At 50.0% G+C, this 19,203-nt stretch overlaps 1 protein-coding gene across 3 annotated transcripts in view; it reads right to left on the bottom strand.

Moving 5' to 3' along the window:
- The window catches only part of Col15a1 (collagen type XV alpha 1 chain), a 108,564-nt gene that overhangs the window by 49,545 nt on the left and 39,816 nt on the right, over positions 1–19,203 (bottom strand). For all 3 annotated transcript variants that reach the window (XM_027930846.2, XM_071600770.1, XM_071600769.1), the window contains 9 exons: positions 18,407–18,954; positions 17,283–17,357; positions 15,764–15,844; positions 12,823–12,967; positions 10,313–10,422; positions 7,846–7,980; positions 6,546–6,695; positions 4,612–4,761; positions 3,991–4,134 (listed from right to left, as the gene is read on the bottom strand). In XM_027930846.2, the coding sequence (XP_027786647.2) occupies positions 3,991–4,134; positions 4,612–4,761; positions 6,546–6,695; positions 7,846–7,980; positions 10,313–10,422; positions 12,823–12,967; positions 15,764–15,844; positions 17,283–17,357; positions 18,407–18,954 (1,538 nt within the window). The remainder of the gene's footprint in view (positions 1–3,990; positions 4,135–4,611; positions 4,762–6,545; positions 6,696–7,845; positions 7,981–10,312; positions 10,423–12,822; positions 12,968–15,763; positions 15,845–17,282; positions 17,358–18,406; positions 18,955–19,203) is intronic.

Raw genomic sequence — 19,203 nt, 5'->3', positions numbered from 1 at the left:
GTCAGTCCCATGTTTTGCTAGTGTTCCACAACACAGATTTTCAAATATATTAGTTCATTTTAAAGGCAATGTTCTCCCAGTGTTCTAGAAAAGATTCTAATACCTAATCAGTCCTTAGAAACAGAATGACTTGATTTCAACCACTGTGGCTCATGTCTCCAGATGGTGACTGTGGACAGTGCAAAAAAATCAAGGCAGAGAGTCCGGAGACTGAGGCTGTCACCTCTACTTGACCCCTGGGAAATGTGTGACCTTGAGCAAAGCCCCTATCTTCTCTGGGCCTCATCTGCAAAATAATCCTCTACAGCTGATTTATCGAGTGTATACTCTGTGCTAGGCAAAGTTTTCCACATATTCACTCTTTTAACCCTCGTGACAAATCAAGAGGTTAGGTACTTCGATTATGACCCTGTGTGGTGCAAAGACAGGAAGAGGTGAAGAAACGGGCTGCACACATGTGGCAGACCTGGGCTGGCATGCTGCCTCTCACCCACTAAGCTACACTGCTTTAGTGACTCCGAGTCTCAAAATCATCCTAAAAATGTTCTTGAGGGGGTGTCCTGCCGACCATCCTGACTGTGCCTTTTTTTTTTAATCTTTATTTTTATGTTGTGCCAAGGATTGAACCCAGTGCCTCACACATTGAGGCAAGCGCTCTACCACTGAGCCCCAGCCCCAGCCCCCCTATTGTGCTTTTTAACTATCTGCTCAGAACCACTTCAATTTCCCAAAGGCCCCTAACACAGGCATGGAGTGGTGATCTGTCCTCATCGGCTGTGCGCTGGGATGACTTGCTGTGTGTTCATTTGTTTCTCCCTTTCTCTCCTCTCTCTCTCTCCCAGCTCTATTCCCTGCTTCTTAGAGCTCCCCCAAAAAACTGATTGTAAAAATCATAAGCCCCTATGGTGGAAAATTCCAAAACGTATCAAGGACCTAACAACCTCCCACAACTCTACCCCTTCAAGGCACAAACTGAATATTTAGGGAGAGTTTTTCCTTCCAGGGTTCCTTTTTTTTAATGTTAATATTGTTTTAAATTTTTAAAAATATTTTTTGTTCTGTTTAGTTGTACATGACAGTAGATTGTATTTGGACATATACATAAATGGAGTACAACTTCCCATTCTTGTGGTTGTACATGATGAGGAGTTACACTGGTTGTGTATCCATATATGAACACAGGAAAGTTGTATCTGATTCATTCTACTGGCTTTCCCATTCCCATCCCCCCTCCATTCCCCTGACTCTGCCCTGTCCTGTTTGGTGATCCTCCCCTCCTCCCTCTTCTACTCCCACCTATTATGAGTTAGCATCTGCATATCAGAGAGAACATTTAGCCTTTGGTTTTTTGGGATTGGCTTATTTCCCTTAACATAGTAATCTCTAGCTTTACCCATTTACCAGCAAATACCATAATTTCATTCTTCGTTATGGCTGATGTAATATTCTGTTATGTATATATATATATATATATATATATATATATATATATATATATACCACATTTTCTTTATCCATTCATCTGTTGAAGGGCACCTAAGTTGGTTCCATAGCTTGGATATTGTGAATTGAGCTGCTATAAACATTGATGTGGCTGCATCACTATAATATGCTGATTTTAAGTCCTTTGGGTATATGCCAAGGAGTGGGATAAGTGAGTCAAATGGTGGTTCCATTCCAAGTTTTCTAGTCTTCCAGGGTTTACATGTGAATATTTTTAAATCATTAAGGCCACACAATATACCCAAGTTTATAACCAGCTTCTTTCACTTCACGTTTCCCCATTATTAAATATTAATAAGAGTAATAACTAATAACTGTGTAATGTTCCATTATTTGAATATAGTTTAATTCCATCTCCTGTTGTTGGCTAATTAAATCATGCCCCATTTTTCTCTATCACAAACAAAACTGAGATCAACACCCTTGTGAACAAAGCCTCTTCACATATCAGACTATCTCCATTAGAATGGATTCCTGAGACAGAAGTTTCTGGTTGTGGTTTCATGGTGGTTAGTTTACAGTTGTTAATATGCAGTTTCATGGTCATTAACAGACGTGGACAAGGTTTCCCAGAAGCAGTAAATCTTCAACACTGCCAACAGCGTGGCTGGCCTCTCCAGGCCACTTTCCCAAAGTAGAAAACACAAGGATTTAGGACAACTAACCCAGTTTCTTCAAGAAATCAGCAGCAAAAAGAATCTAAGAGACAATCAGAGAATAAAAGATTCCTGGGACACTTGTTAACCCCATGTGATGGTTAGCCCTTGAGAAAAAAAGGCATTTAAAAAAATAACCAGGGTGTTAGTTAATATGAAGGGATCACTGTTGACTGGTTAATAGATGACGACACTGTGGGTTTGACAATACAAAACAGAAAGGTCCAGATCAATCTCTTAGCAATGTGCATGAATTATTTACAAGTTAAATGATATGATGCTTGGGATTTTAAACAAATACTCCAGCCCTCCCCTCCCCTGCAAAAAGATGGTGGTAATGGGTAGAACAGATGAGGCAAGATCGGCAACGGTCAGTGTGCTCCAGCGGAAGGATGGCCACGTGGGGGTTAATTAGACCATTCTAAGCCCCTTTGTGAATTTTTTAGATTTCCAAAAATAAAAAGCATCGTAGCCCAACTTGCTCCCAGGATTGGTCGCCTGAGATCATCCCCTGGGGTCCCGGACCCAGACTCTGTGGTGCTAGAGGCTGCCTGGGTGTGCATGGGGCACGGCTGGGTTAAGCCTGGGGTAGTTTCTCCCCTTCTTCCCTTATTAGTGATGACGAGGAGGCCTGGGCCTCTAGGAGTCAAGGGCATCCCTCAGGGTGGAACCTCGCCTTCTGGCTTCCCACTGAGGGTCTCATGGATGAGAACACAGGGGGCTGAAGCTCAAGAGCAGGGACTGTGCGGGCAGCAGGCTGGGGGCCACGCCAGCACTTCCCCTCGAGGCCGCCAAAGAGGCAGGTGTCTTTACCTCCCAGGAGCCTCCTCCTTCATGTAGAATGGAGACTGCTCACCTGACACCAAGACTGTGGGGTAAATAGGACCAGGGAATGCTGGCACAGGGTGCTCCATCCGTCCCTTCAGACAGCTCGGTTCCTGCCCCCTGACTGTGAATTCCTCAGGGACAGGAAGAAGGTCACATTCTTCTCTGTCTCCGAGTGTCTGGACTGAGGGCCCTGAGATGCCATGTGTCCAGGCTGAGTCAATGACTACAGGAGGGACACTGTAACTACAGGGCTGGGAAGCTACGTAGTGAGCACCAGGCCACCGGAAGAGACCCTTGGCCACAGGGGATTCTAAACTTCCAGCAGCCTCTCTTGACCTTCTTTCTGCAGCCCCTCAGCTTCTGGGTCAGCCGTGGCTGAACCTTAAGTCAAGGGTCACTTAGGGAACTGAGGTGTCTAAGCTGGTCACCAACCAGGGAGGGGGGGTCCTCTAAAAATATATTCACTTTTGAACAGTAATTTCACTCCCTGCTCCCCATGCCCTCCAAATGAGGCCCAGCTGTGGGCTTCCTATTTCTAAAAGATGAAGCTACAGCCCTTGATTGGGGACAACCTCACGTGTGGGTACACAGTGTCCCTCACAGCTACCCTCTTCACAGACGGGAAACAGTGTCAGAGAAATGAAAGTATTGCTTCAGGTCACACAGGATCCTAGAAACTTGTGCTGGAAGGGAACTCAAGGGCCCCACACTGACATGCTTCTGTCCCCTCTACAGTCCCCAAGTCACAGAGTCAGTGTGTGTGTGTGTCTTCCCACAGTCTCACTTCAATTAAAAAGGTCTCACTTCAATTAAAAAGTGCAGCTGGGACCGAGGCTAGGTCCCCTTGATTTTTACTTCTTGCTTTTTCCTCCCCAGATTCAAGGCCCTCAATACACAAATGCACAAACCGAAATAAGGACCAGCCTCTAAAAAGGACAGGGGCCGCTCCTGATCTTCCCTGCCAGAGCTGCCAGCCACATCGTCACACCTCCCAGCCACTTACCGGAGGAGTGACTTGTCTCTCAGGAGCTGCGGTGGGGACAGGGAGTGGTGGCCCGTCAGGGGGAGCACTGCTGGGTCCCTCGCCTCCAGCCGTGGCAGGGGGCTCCTCCGTGGAGGTTGCTGCCCAGTGGTCATCACCAGGTGCCTGGAAGGAAACCGTCTGTCAAGTGACACTGCCCCATCCACGTGGCTGTGGGCATTGTGGTCACAGCCATTTCTGTGGTGCTAGCTCAATTTCAAGGCACTTTCTCACCTACAACCTCCATTAACCACCCCCCCTCCCCCGCCCCGCACCCGGGGCACATTCTCAGAAGCAGCAGGTCACAGGCCCTTCAGGGATCTGTCTCCCTCAGGGCTTAGCTTCCTGCAACCCTTTCTACCTCTGACCACTTGTCTCTGAGACAGTTTTTTTTTGGGCCAAAGCCGGGAGGCAGCAGATTGGGACAATGTCTAACCCCTCTGTCATGCTCCTGCCATTGCACTCCACCCCCACCCAGGTGGCATCTCCCCAGACCCTTCATAATGAAGCTGAATGTGCCTCTGCAGAGGCCACTAACTACCTCAGCCTAGGATGCTGACCTCTCTCTCTCCCAGGCCAGAGAGGACACTAGAAGACACTTACAGGAGTGACCACTTGCCCAGGGGCCGCAGTGGGTGCAAGGGTAGCCAGGCCTTCTGTGGGGACCCCACTGGCTTCTTCTTCCTCAAAAGTGACAAGGGGCACTTCTGAAGCAGCTGCGGCTGTGGTTAAATGTTCTTCATCCTTTGGACCCTGGAATGAAACCAGCATGAAGGATCTGGCATCCATGGCCAGGCCCCTGCTGCATCGGGTGCAAATATGCTGCAGGGAGGAGACCTCGGGGGCCATCAGACAACTGACTTTAACTCCCTTCCCCTTGCTTATCAGGAATTGTACCTAAGCTCCAGGCTCCTGGGGCTCGGGTTAGAATGAGGCTCTCAGGGAGTCCCCAACTCACCCCAGGAATCCCTCTAGCACATCTCTGCCAGGTGCTTACCTGGCATAGCTCCAATAATGGGAGCCCACCACCTCTACAGGCAGCTGGGCTCAGACAGTCCTGCTGGTCAAGCCTACTTTCTATTAAGCTAAGACTTGGTAGACCTGACCCTGGTTTTCGCCTTGTGGTAAGTGCTTTGTCTTTAAAGAATAAACAGGGAGGAAGAGAGAAAGGGAATCAGAAGGAGGAGTGGGGGAGGGGGGAGAAGGAGGAGACCACTTCATTCTTGGAAATGATCCATGCAACTGCTAAGTGGCCTGGAGAGCTCTGTCGCTGGACAGTGCACATCTTCCCACTGCAGTTTCCCTGCATGGACCGCAGACCAGAGCTGGATGCTGCTGGAGCAGCTTGACACAGAGCATGGTGTGGATGGCCTCGAGGACGGGTTATGGACCTGGGCCTGGCCACCCTGCATGCATTCACTCAGCAACCACTTGGTGCCCATCACGAAGCAAAAGTGAAGCACACCCAAGAGGAGGCATCTGCAAGCCTTGTCCTCGCTGAGCTTGTGCCCTGCTAGGGAGCCAGGCATGAACCAGTGAGCAGGTGGGCCCTTCCAAGGGCAAGGACGGCCCCGGCCCCTTCCTGAGGAAGTGGTGTTGGAGATGAGCACATTGGAAAGGATGAGGCTTCCCAGCAGACAGGGGTGTGAGAAGGCTGTGAGGCAAGAGGGACAGATCTGCTCAAGAGACTAGAAGAAGATGGGGGTGGGAAGCAGGGGCCAAAGAAAGAGGGTGGGGAGAGACCAGCCAGAGATGTGGTCAGCACGGGTGGCCAGCCAGACCCTGCAAGGCTGGGCTCATGTCTGTGGGTCAGGATGATGGGAAGTTCCCAAGCATAGGGCTGATACCCCAGAGAGGACTGGAGACAGAGGCCAGAGAGGCCAGGGAGGAGCCTGAGAAATCACCTGGACTGGGGGCACCGTTCAGTCCAGGGGCTGACACTGGAGGACAGAAGTGGTCATAAGGGGTTTAGGTGGAAAAATCACTTAGACTCCATATTCGATGGGATGTGGATGTAAGGAAGGGGGAAAAGAATTCAGCACTAGGCCACTGAGAGATGGATGGTCCACTTCCTATGAGGTGGGAATGCAGAAGTGGACAGAAGGAGTTAGCTTTGAATCTACTGAGTGAAGAATCTGAAGACATCTATTATAGGGACACTGTCAGGACAGTCTCGTCCAGTGCCTGGAGGACTTACGTTCAGCTTCAGGAGCTGAAGGCAGACGTGGGTGTGCAGGACTGGCCATGCCCTCCACCTGCTGGCCTGGTCTGCCTGCACCCTGTCACCCTGCTGCCCCTTCTGACAACCAGCTGCAACTCCATCTCCTCTCCCACTCTCACCTGGCCACTGCCCTCATGCTGGCTCCCCTCCCCACTGGCCTCCCGGGGCTGTGCCACACACCAACCCAACCTAGCGAGCTCCACCCCTGAGCGAGCATTTAGTCAGAGAACTGTCCCCCTCCCCACAGGGGAGTTGCTGAGTGTGGGACCCACACTGAGAAGGCCAGTACCTAATCCCAGCACTTCATGCTCCTTACCAGGGTGGCGTCTTCCCCAGAGTCCTGGGTGAACGTGGAGAGGACCGGCTCCCCAGTGGGCATGCTGCCAGCCTCTGTTTCCCCAGCAGAGCTGACGAGCACCTCAGCCTCCCCTGTTGCTGTCGTTGCTAAACCTTCATTATCCAGTCCCTAAACAGAAAGGCATGCTGAGGGACCATGGCAGTGGACCATGACCCTGGACCACTGGGCTGTTGCTGGAGGGATCAGACAGGGCCCCTTTTGCACCTGCATCCTGTTGTTCCTGCACCTTCCAAGCAAGTACACAACCAAGATGGCACCTTGCACCTGTGCCCGCAGAGTGACATCAGTGTGGGAATATGGACTCCTGCTCCCAGCACCCTAGCAACCAGCTGTGCCATGTTACCCTCGGGTGACACTTGCTCTCCAGTGGTCCCTTCCAACCTCTGCCACTGGTCCCAAATGCAGAACTTTACGGGTACTGAAGTCCTTGGGTGGGGGTAAAAACCCAGGCCGTGGGCTCCATGGCCTTCTTACTGAAGGAGCTATATGTACTCACTGACCACTTGACCACTCATTGTCTCCTGCTCTTCCTAGCACAGGGCCATCTGGCTCCACTCCTCCCACATTCTGAAAGTGCTCCCTCAACCTTACTCAGGTTCATGTTGAGAATTTGGTGGCGGCTGAATGCCCCCATTCTTTCTCCCCTGGGAAGGCAGATTTCCAATCTGACTACATCTCTTCCTTGTTTCCTACCTTTCAATGGCACCTTACTTCTGCTGGATCCCCTCAGTCTCCTTGATGGAGTCCTAAATCTGCCCTGCCATGGTCTCAGAGGCCTCACAGAGGCCCATGGTCACAATGTACTTGTTTTGTTTTATGAGGCTGCAGGCCTTGCTTCTGCCACCCCGCTTCACGGAACACCTGTCCCATCCCCATCTGCCCAGCTACTTCCTCTCTTCCTCCCGGGCTCACCTTTTACCTCCTTCACCCCAAAGCTGGTCTCTGGGCCCCTATTCTGTGCTCACCAAGCAACAACAGCTTCTGCTCTTGAACCTCTTACTACTGAGTTTCCAGAAACCAGGACCATCCTATTTACCCTCAGTCCCCACTCCAGGGCCAGCAGGCCACAGCACTCCACAAACTCTTGCCCAATCAGTCAAGCCACACCTCAGCCTCCTACTCAGAGCCACCCAGACTTGGCCTCACAGGGCTTTACTCTGCACTTTGCAGGGAGATGAGGAAGGCTAGTGACTGCTCCAACTGGGTTGACCCCCTCCCTGATAGCAGGTGGCGCACAGCAGGCACTTGAGTTACTTACAGAAGTGACCTCTTCCCCGGGATCCTGGGTGGTCATAAGCAGGGTTGATCTCCCAGTGGGCGAACTGCTGAGCTCTGCTTCTGGGGTGGTACTGACAGGCACTTCAGCCTCTCCTGCTGCTGTTGCTGCTAACCCCTACAAACACAGACATCACAGGAGACCACGTCACTGGGCCCCTGGTCCTGGTCCACGTGGAGAGAACAGACGACCTACTCCCCTCCAGCAACCTGCATTTCTGCAGCTCCTTTACCCCAGGCACTTTCACGTCTACGACCCCACCCCAGCTCCACGCCTGTCCCAGATTTGCAGAAGCCAGGGACAGGGCAGATTGCTGGGCACCTCGGTCCCCTGCTTGACTCAGTGTCTTTGCCCCTCTAGTGAGGAGTGATCGCTGCCTCCTGAGTCAGTCTGCTCTAGCTCTGATGCTTCTGCCTGGACACAGGGGCCTTCTGACACCCCTGTCCACATGCACCAGTCCACACAAAAGGACAATATCTTTGCCCGACGGCTTCAGAGATGCGCAAGCAGCACCTGCGTCCTCCTCAGCCTTATCGAGGCCAGCTACTCCTCTGTCCTCTCTTTCCCATGACTCGGCTCCCTCTGGGCCATACATAGGCTGAATTCAAGAAAGTGACACAGCAAGGGGACAAATGGAAACAGAGTGGCTCTGGCTGCCAGTGTCCTCAAGTGGCTATGTTTTATGTCCATTTTTCAAAGTTTTTCATTTTTTATTTTTATTTTTATTATTATTATTATTTTTTTTGCTTTTGAATACTAAACACAGAAGGCTGATCCAAGACAGATTTCCTGCTGCAGGACTTCTCAGGGCCTATATGAAGGGAAAGTCAGAGCATTTCCCAAACATACTTGTCCTCAGAGCTCTTCTTTCACATAACATATTGTCCTTGCAGACTTATCCTCTCCCCATAAAGACACATAAGAAAGATGATGTCACAGGATATCAATTGAGACTCTCTCTCTCTGACTCAGGATCAGCTAAAGCCCCAAAGGGCAAGTACAATTCCATTTGCAAATTCCAAATCCACCTGATTCCACAGCCATCAGGTAACTTCCACATGTTAAAAGAAGTGGCTGCCTCACTCATGGGGACATGCTAACAGACAATGGAGGGACAGCAGTTCTACCAGTTTTAGGCCATCCTACCTCCCTGATAGAGAGGGGAGCTGAGTGACTGGAGAGGAAAAATTTCTTTGGAAAGGATTTTCAGAGTGCTGTTCTTTCTCCCTCTTCTCTCCTCCCCAAAACCATCTGGCAAGCTGGATGTGTATTCTCTTTGGGAGACACAGGGACTGATGTGATGCTTTCCAGGGAGACAAAAGGGGAAAGTAGGGGACCATCTAGATCCAGAGAGGGAAGGGAAAGGGGAGAGAGGAGAGGGAATGGGAGAAAGAGATATAGGGGGACACAGGGACAGAGGGGGAATCTGTCTGCAGCTGTTTTACTGGACACAGGCAAGATACAATCCCTGCAAAAGGAGCTGGTTAAATTCATCAAGCTATGGCCTCTACCCAGAGGCCCATCCAGAGGGTGTGGAAGCCCAGGCAGAGGTTTAAAGGCCAGCAGTGGAACTTTGGTCCTCCTAGGTCTCCTGTAGGAGGACCTCGGAGGAATCCCAAGAGCTGCCACAAGAGAAAGTTCTAGCATCTTCCCCACCAAAGGCCCAGATCCTAATTTCACCCAGCTGGGCCTTCCTCTCCAGGTGCAGCGGACCCTGCAGATGTTAAAAGCAGCTGCTCCAGGGCCACAGGAAGTGAGGAGGAGAAAGAAGAAAATAAAGAGGAAACCCCTGACAGTGCTTCCTTCCCTGGGTGATCCTGGTGTGCACCAGGCCTACACCTGCAAAGGGGGAAATTTATTTGTATTTTTGTTAATTTTTTTATATTATCCTGGACTGACCAAGTGAAATACCTGTGAAAATCCGAGTGTGACCAGATGATTGGGAGAGATGAGAACTGTCTGAGTTTTCATCCCAGGAGAGGGAAGAAATGATCTGGCACTTTAGTTTTTAGCAGGGGTCATTGTGAGAGAGCTACATTTGCTTTAGTTTTGTACCCTACTGTGTCCAGAATTTCAAACACTGCTGGCATTGCAGGTGGAAGAACCAATCACCACGCAATAGCATGGACACGCCTGCAGTTAATGTGATTCTGTCTTGAAGGGGGCTCAAAGGGCTGAGGAGTCTCCACAATGGAGCAGGAGGTAGGTGGTTTCCATGGTGAGGGCCTGGCATGCATCACTAGGCAGGTGTGAGGATGAGCGGGGGTCGCATTTCCTCCACCTTGCCTGGTGCACCCCGAAGCCCAGGGAATCTTGCCTCTACATATCACGAGGACAGGGGCAGTCCAACTAAAACCCTCCTGGTTCTCTATGGTTTCCAAGTCACCATTAGGTTTGAAATAAGCAAAGTTCACCACTGACTTACAAAGGAAATTTGCCATTCACTCACCTCTTCTTCAGTGACAGGGAAGTCCCCGCTCCCTGAGCCAATCTCAGGAATGGGGTCACCATCCACAGGAGGAAGCCCCTCCAGGGTGTCATTCAGGATCTCACCTGACCCTACAGGAAGAAGGCATTCTGTAATTAATAACTACATTTTTCATTGCTGGAAAAGAATGAACTGTCTCTTTACCTGCTAGCTTGGTGTAACTTGGAAAGGTGTAACAGCATAACATTAGATTAAGAAGAAAAAAACCAAGTTGCAGAACAAGAGGATAAGGTAATATTGCTTGGTGGCTTCTATCACCAGCTCTGGTACCTCCACCAGCCAGGAATTCTGCTTTGCCACTTACCAGGAATGTGACCTGTGGCAGATTGCTTAGTGTATGATGCAAGCTGGTCACCTACAAATGAGGGATCATAATACTTCCCACCTCATAGGGTTGTTTGCAGGATTAATTGATAAATTAATGCAAGAAAAACATTGAGAAAAGTTCACAGCATATAGGAAGCGACTGATAAACTTTCATTGTTATTGTGGTTCTATATTTGTAAAATATAGAAAAAAATCAACCCAAACTATACATGTTCTATCATTATTATATATTCTTTAACATTCATGTTATATAATAATGATATTATCTAACATACATGTACGTGTGTGTCTATATGTTTATATACATACTTGGCTATACCACAGTACTTAATATTTGTATCTTGAAGAGGATAGGAGTGGAAGGAGAAGAGGAAACTATTATTGCTCATACAACTGTGTATTGATTAAATTGTTACCACATGCACACATTTATTTTATAATTTAAAAAACAAATGGAGACCTAAAGCAAAGAAAAAGAAATTACACTAAAGTAAATGCGTGCTTGTTATCCACCCCATCCCTCACCCCCACCCCTCCTTTAATCCCCCAGCCAGTCATTAATTCTAACAGGGACCTATCCTACTATCAGGCTGCCTGGGAAGAGCCGGGCAGGAATCCCAGGATTCTGCTTCCCTACTATCACCAGAGCATGTGTCTTGCTCCCATGGGCACAATGAAACCTTTCACTAATAATTTTCACAGAGTAGTGGCTGAAGTAGGGGCCTTGAAGCTGGGAGGACCCGTCTCCAGACCGGGATCCTTCTGCACACTGAGGTCGCTCACCCCCTGGTCAGAACAGTGTGGGGGAAGTGTTAGGCTCTCTAAAGGACCCTGTACCACCAGGAACTTGAACTACAGAGCACAGGCACCAGCGGGATGCGGGTGTCCTCCTTGTATTGACCACCAGGGGGCGCTGTGCAAGCAGCCCGTGGGCCTTTAGCCTCTTTCCTGACCCTGGGAGGGTGGAGGCCAGGTAGGTGCTGTTGTGGAAGCTGGTAATACAACTATGTGGGGGCTTTCCCTAGCTAGGGATAATGCTCAGGGTGCAGGTTTCCTTCTCCCCATCATCTGGGTTGTCTACAAAACAAGATTGAAAGGAACATTTTAGTCAGTCCCTGGTTTTCCTCTGGCCTTTGAGGGGCAGGTTAAAAAGTTAGGCTGATCTTGGGCACAGTGAGCTGTGCTGGGTTCTGGGTCACTCTCCATTCCAATTCTGCCTGCTCAAACTAGGGAGAGTCCTTGCCCTTCCCTCTGCCCTGACAGCTCCTTGCCCCTTCCTTAGGGATTGCAAGTCCACCAGAACAGCATTTGCAACTCAAAATCACTTCTATGACACATTCACCTGGAAGGCAGTATTACTGACACGCTTGGTTAAGGACTCTAGGCTGGGAAATGCTCAGTTCCTTGCCCCAGGCCCTCAGCAAATAGGCTCCTGTGCAGGGCTTCCATTCAAGCTGTGTCCCAGGACCCTCTGGCTCTCGCAGCTACAGCCTCACTTCTTGGTTTTACTATAACTTTATTAAATTACTATACAATTTTCTTCTGTCCAATATTGTATATGATCTCTTAACCACCAACTTCCCAAACCTAGTTATTAGACTAGCATTCATTAACTGATGGAGAAGCAAAAAAGAGTAATGATAAATACTATTACAGAAGACTTAGAAAATACAGAAGTCCAACAAAGAAAAATAAAACCCATCTACAATCCTAACACCCAGAGATAACTGGAGATAACTGTTCCTAACATTTTGTAACATCTCATAGGTTATATCTAATATAGCCACATTGATCTACATAGCTGTACATAAATGGATATAAATAACATATAGTCAAAATGAGGCCAGCACAAAGTTTTGAAATTTGCTTTTTCAGTGGAATAAACCAAGAGCATATTCCTGGGTCATTAAGCTTTCACATCATTGGGAAAGATACAAGTGACATAAGAGTTTGCCCACCCATTCTTTATGATGGGCACTCTGGGTTGTTTTTGCTATTAGGAACAGCACTGCTAGAAATAACCCTGTCCCCACACCTCAGAGCTCTGGCCTGGGTTGTAACAGTGGTGTGAAATGTCCCTAGGCTGGAAACCCAGCAACCACTCAGTGAAAAGCCATCCCCTGTCCCTGGGCCTCAAGACTTGCCTGGTTCTAGGTTGCTGTGCTGGACAACGCTGGAGGTGTTTTCTGGGGTCTCCTCTGGTATAGGTTCACCAGAAAGCTCCGTGTCCTCGTAGGGAGAGGGTGAAGTTGGAGGTATATTTATGGGATCCACGTTTGCTTCTTTAGGCTGAAAGGATGAAAAATGAGACCCAAAAGGATTGACTTGACAGAAAAGCTCAAAAAAAAAAAAAATGACAGTGACTTTCAGAGGAGAAAATAACTTATCCACAAAATACTGAATAAGCCAAGAAAGCTGAGCCCCCCTTGCTGTGTCCTGGGCCATCACCACACCTGCCTCCCAGGGCCTGAAGCCATGCTCATTGGATCATACTAAATCCCCGTCAGCTCACAGCAAGACTCTGCTCATCTCAGCCACAGGTCTGAGCACAGGGACCACAGTTCTGTAATCCCGGAAGCGAGGGCCAGCTCAGAGGAAGTGCCCAGTGAAGATGCACTGGGTGCGGGAACGAACGAGCGGCCCAGCGCATGAGCCCCACTGCACTGGGACTACCACACCAGCCTAAGCCCAGGTGTGTCCTGCTGCTGAAGGCCTATGAATAGGAAAGACGCAATGGCTTCCTTCCAGGGACACTCTAGCACCTGTGCAGCTTCTCCAACGCCAGCCAGTGTCCTGAACAACCCTACCTACTAAGGAAAATCAAACACAAAAACTCAACAGCTGGAAACAGCAGTTCAGAGATCCAAGCAGAAATCCCAATGCAGGTCCTAAGGGTCACATCACCCCCAGCCACAGCCACACCTCGTGAGACCCAGGGCTTGTTGGCATCCAAACGGTCTCATCATTTTCTAAGAAGAAGGTTGCTAGGGGAGGAGGGATGAGGAGAAGGGCCCAGTGTCCAAATTGTGATATGAACAAGACACAGACCTTGTTAAGATGCTGAGACCTCAGAGTTAATGTCTTAATGCAGCATCACTTATCTATCCTAACAACACAAGGATATTTCTTCATTGTCAGAATCTAGTGTATACACCGTGGATCTCTGACCCATCAGAACAGGGAAGATTCTCAGGCTCCCCATAATTTGATGATTCCATTCTTACAGTCAGAACTGGGTCAAATACCAGCTCTCTGCTTATTCGCTAAGTTATGTTGGGAAAGTCACGTAACCTCACTGAGCCTCAGCTTCCTGCTCTGTCCAGTGGGGACAATCACATGTATTCAGAGGTTGAAAGGGCATGGAAATGCTCAGCACACCTTTATTTTCAATATACCAACATCCCATATTCGTTACTGAAAAAGCTGCATGAGGAGATAAACAAAAACAGAAAATAATCACTTTAAATACCAATACCCAGAGAAAAATCACTTGTCAATTTTATTGTCGTATAAAATCTCCAGGATGGAGGTGGGAGTGATGGCTGCAGGGAGCTGGGCCTTGAAGAGTGAGCAGAGTTACAGAAAACAGGGCTAGAAAGAAGGGTTGACAAGTTCAGGGCCTGACAACCTGAGCTTGGCAAAGGCCCAGGGATGGAGAAGAGGCAGGACAGAGCCTGAGAGGCAGGGTGCAGGAGGGGGTGATGAGAGGGGCTTGGACCAGGAACTTGCAGGTGAGCAGCTCAGGCAGGAGTTTTTATTGAAAGACCCCCTCCACCTGCCCCACGCCCTTCCTTACCACAGACACACTTAGGCAGAGGTGACTTGGATGCAGCCCCAGGATTGAGAGGGATATTAATTCTTATTCATCATAAAACAGAACTTTCCAGAAATGGGTTATTATCATCTCTGCCTGAGATGGCCTCCCTCCAAATGGGACTGGTATGCTAGGATCAGCATTAGGCTCCAAGCCCTGAGGGACCACCACTCTGTGCCCTGCTGTCCTGTGTCCTGGACAGAGCAGCCCAGGGCTGATGGGTGCAGGGGATTATAACACTGCCCAGAGTGGCCACCCTCCCTAGTCACCAGGTGGGCAGGCCCACTGGACCCTTAAGTTCCCCAATCCTAGCCAAGAATGGACCTCCATTCTGGGGACAGACTTTCACAATCCTCCTGAGCCAGGAATGCACGGGTAGGCATCAGGAGACCTGCACCTAGGCACCCTTGGGCCAATTTCTTCCCCTCTCTGGACCTCAGTTTGCCCATTTGTATTAGGAGCAGTTTTCTGTACACTCCTGTACAAGAAGTGACAAGTCCCTCCAGCACTAACAATTACAGTCCTATTCCACAGCATCCACATCCCTGTCACCCTAAGTCTAGAGTTTGCAGCCTCTGCCTCGTTGACACCTCTCCCTGTTTCTTCTATAAGAGGTGAGCTCACAAAGTAAGCCAGTCCAGAGGAGGTTGCTAGAACTTTCTGTGCTCAGTGATGGAGATGCTCCTTGCTAAGTCACTAAGCACAAAAATAATTCGGCCACAGGCCACAGTGGGCATTCCCAGCAGGCAAGAGGTGGAGCACCAGAAGGAGGGCAGCCCTTCCCATGGGGCTGGGGTGGCTTGGCAGCTCACAGGAGTGGGGCCCCACGGTGTTCTGGCAGTCCTCACAGCTGGAGTGGAGGCCCAACTGTGTGTGCTCTCTCCTAGAAAATGCCACAGCAGTCATCGTTCAGAGCCACTTCCCTGGAGCCAGGCACTAGGCTGAAATGTGCCCCTGCTGCCACAAAATCTCTCTCTTGCCATACCCGGAGAAAGAGGACTACCACTGTTGCCGGTCTGGGGAAGGGCAGCTGAGAAGCGATCCAAAGCCACAGTAGTGCACGATGCCTGCCTTGCACAGTCCTCTCATGGCTACGCATACAGGGGAACCGGGAGGTTGCCAAACGCCCACTGGCCAATGCCCTCCTGGCCTCCCCAGAGGACCCCACAACTGACCTCACAGATCTGAAAGCAGAGATGTCAGATCCTGGGCCCTGGGCACCAGCCCCCAACAGCTGACCCAGTTCACAGGGAGCAGCAGTCCATACTCACCGGGGCTTGAGTGTGAGTGACGGCCTCTAAGATCTCGGCCACTGTGTCCGGGTCCTGAAGCCCGCTGCCCTCTCCTGATGCCTGCGAGGAGACAAACCACATGCCCCGCAAAGGGAGCCATTACATAGGAGCATAGCAATTGGGCCAATCAGAAACTAACAAGACTCTTGCAGAGGAACTATGAGACGCGTGTGCACCAGGGTACATGGATACATGCGCATGGAAATGTGCGCATGCGTGCAGCACAGGGATGGTGGAGTTGAAGGGGCAACATGTGTGCCTGTGCGTGGGTAGCTATTCTCTTTCTTTCCACTTCTCATTGCTCAAACAAAGTCCATCACTTTTCAGTCTCTCTTAACACGTCAACTTCCATTTTGTCCAGATCTCCTTCATTCCCACTCTGGAAGACTGTCATCGGAATCCCACTTTAGGAACCATTAGCCCTGAAGTAAGACTTCCTGTTGTTACCTAATCTCTGTAATTAGCCTCCTAAAGGCAGCCAAGCAGCCTGGGCGCTGGGATTTTGCAACTGAACCCTTGCTCTCGGGCTCTTGGGTTGTTCCTGTTTCTTCAGTATTAATGGCAGTGCAGAGATGAATGAGTGACAACACGTAAGCTTCCCTTTCTTCCGGCTTCCTATGACTGCCAGGCCGGGTCCCAGGCTCAAGGAGCACAAACATTCAGACACAGCCAAATTCCTCCTCTGCATGGCTTTCCAACTCATCAATACCTGCTTCCATTTTTTAGTGCAAAATTAATGAAATCAACCTTATGATTTGTTTGGAGAGTGACACCACCCAGAGAGCAACAGAAGTCCTAGGGAAACGCCTCCCGCTGCCTGCCTCTGACTTTGGCATCCTGCCGTCTGTCCCATCTGCCTGGAAGGGCTCTCAGACAGCCTTCACCCTGATGTGCTCCCAGTTCCTCCTGTTTTCTCTCCCTGAGCCCCCTCCATGCTGAGTCGGGTCTGAGTTCAGTCACTGCCTCTGGGTGTGTAAGCATGTGCAAGAAGCTGGGGGAGGGAGATAGTTCCCAGGTTATCCTTCCCTCCCCAGCCTTTATCTACCCTGCTGCTCAGCAAATCCTGGAGGGAAGGAAGGAGGAAGAGAGGGAGCCATCTTTTTTCCCTTCCCCCCCACCCCACCCCCAACATAGGAACTGATTCACTTGCCAGGCATAAAACTAATCTAAATTTAGGTTCATTTTTATAGGAATTTACACCCAGAATATCTTAAACTCTTAACTCTGATTTTAGAATCTGACACTCTCCTTGGCAGGGAACCTGGAAACCAGGCCATTGACTGCACAGCCATGGAAGAATTTAACACCTTATAAGACGCACAAACCCCATACCAAAGGGATGGCTACAGCTCTTTAAAAAGTGAAATAAAGCCAAAAGCCCAAAATAGGACTTGGTGCAGCGCCTGCCAAGATGAGAGGTTTCAGAGAGTCCATGACACTGGGGATGACGGATTGCCTGGGCGCCCGGCGCTCCCTGGCCGAGCATGCTGGGGCTCACCGACGATTCCTGGGCTTCGCACAGCTCCTCTGGAGTTCGGGGGTCCGAGTGGATGATGAGCTGCTGGATGGAACCCTGGGGATAAGCAAAAGGAAGCGGAAACCATGGGTCAATTATACATCCACAGCGACTCTGGTGGAAACAGGATTGTTTGTGTCATGGGGAATAAGAAGCACAGCTTACCTCTTGGACAAAATAATGTGAACCTCCCTTAGCTAGAAAGGCCCTTGGACAGCTTTGTGCTCAAGCAGGGCCTACCACAGCAGCCTTCTAGCTGTCCCCAGGGCTCAGCTTGTCAGCAGCAGGCCCTGAAGAGCCCATCTCCTTTTCCCAGAAAGCCTTTCCTCCAGGTGGGTGGCCTCAATCCAGAAGAGCCTCTGCAGCCTCTGGGCCTCTATGCTCACCGGCTCCCCCACCTGGCAGCTCATTCTCCACCAGACACTCAAAGTGGGCATGTGAAAACTGCCCTTACCCTTCTCCAACGCCTCCCACTGTGTACAAATAAACAGAAACGCCACTCCATGCCTTTGCTGGCTCAGTAACCAGGTGTCAGTAAATACCTGTGAGAGTCAATGAATCCTCACAAAAACTCAGGGATTTTTTTTTAGAATGGCTTATTCCTAAAAGCTCATTCTAATAATAGTAAAGTCAGTGTGTTGATGTTTTGTATCAGGGCACATGATCCAAAAGGAGAGACAGTTACTTCTCACTTTGGTATTCTAGATTAGGCCTCCGCTGAAGAAATTACTTAATTTCAAAGATGTTCAAAGATAAAATTGTTTAAAGATATAACCTTACTCTTGATCATGGCTGAAAATGTACAGAGTGCTTCCACATATCTCACTTGATTCTACAAGCCTGTGAAACAGGTTTTCTTATCTCCATGTTCAGATAAGAAAACAGAGAGACTTGGAGAATCTGATAGTATCTGGAATCAGCAGGCAGAGTTTAAAAGGGAGCCCTGGAGCCCAGGGATTTGGGTTCCAAGCCTAGGTTCCCCCCACCCTAACAGGCATGCCTTTTCAAGAGCAGAAGGGTAAAACAAGAATAGCACCTAGAATCCAGTGCATGGGGCATGGATGTCCCCGGGCCTCCCTGACCTGCAGGAATGGACTTGAACTCACCGTGAATCTTTCCAGTCCAGTGGCGCCTGCGTTGCCCACAAAGATCCCAGCGCTGGGCTCGAAGGCCAAAGGCCGGGAGGACCGCTGGAAAAGGACGTGGCTGTGCTCCTCGCAGTCCACCAGGAGGGTCACTTCCTCGCCCTGGACGATCACAGCAAAGCGGCTCCACCTGTTGGTCATCACGGGCACGGAGAAGGCGGCAGCCTCCTGGGACACGTGGGAGCCGGGCTCCGTGTAGTAGAGGATGACCCTCTGGCGTCCGTCCTCCACGCCGGAGAGCCGCAGGCCCAGGTAGATGACCTTCTGGAAGGCATCGGTAATGGCAAAGAGCACTCCGCCGCTGGGGCTGCTGGGCTTCACTGTGACACTGACCGCGAAGTCCCTGAAGAAGGTGGGCGGGATGAGGGTCCTGGCCGGGCGGCCCACGTTGGCGCCAGGCCCGAAGCTGTAGGCGGGAAAGCCACTGTAGCCCGTGACAAAGGACACAGATGAGGGCAGCGGGACTCCAATGAGCTCCGTGAGGTCCAGATGTCTCTGGGAGGCCAACTCTACAGGGAGAGAGAGGCCATAGTTTGACCTGCGCACTCTGTCATGCTGGAAACCAGGAAACTGCCCAAGCTACCTGGGATTCCCCAGGAACCACTGAAACTTCACTGTGGAAATTGTTTTCAAAATATTTTTACAAGGCCCAGCCCGATGGCTCATGCCTGTAATCCCAGACACTTAGAAGGTGGAGGCAGGAGGATCGCAAGTTCAAAGCCAGCCTCAGCAAAAGTGAGGTGCTAAGCAACTCAGTG

Source organism: Marmota flaviventris, chromosome 13 (genome assembly GCF_047511675.1).
Source record: "Marmota flaviventris isolate mMarFla1 chromosome 13, mMarFla1.hap1, whole genome shotgun sequence".
NCBI classification, from domain to species: domain Eukaryota; kingdom Metazoa; phylum Chordata; class Mammalia; order Rodentia; family Sciuridae; genus Marmota; species Marmota flaviventris.
This window is presented reverse-complemented; position numbering and strand designations above follow the sequence as displayed.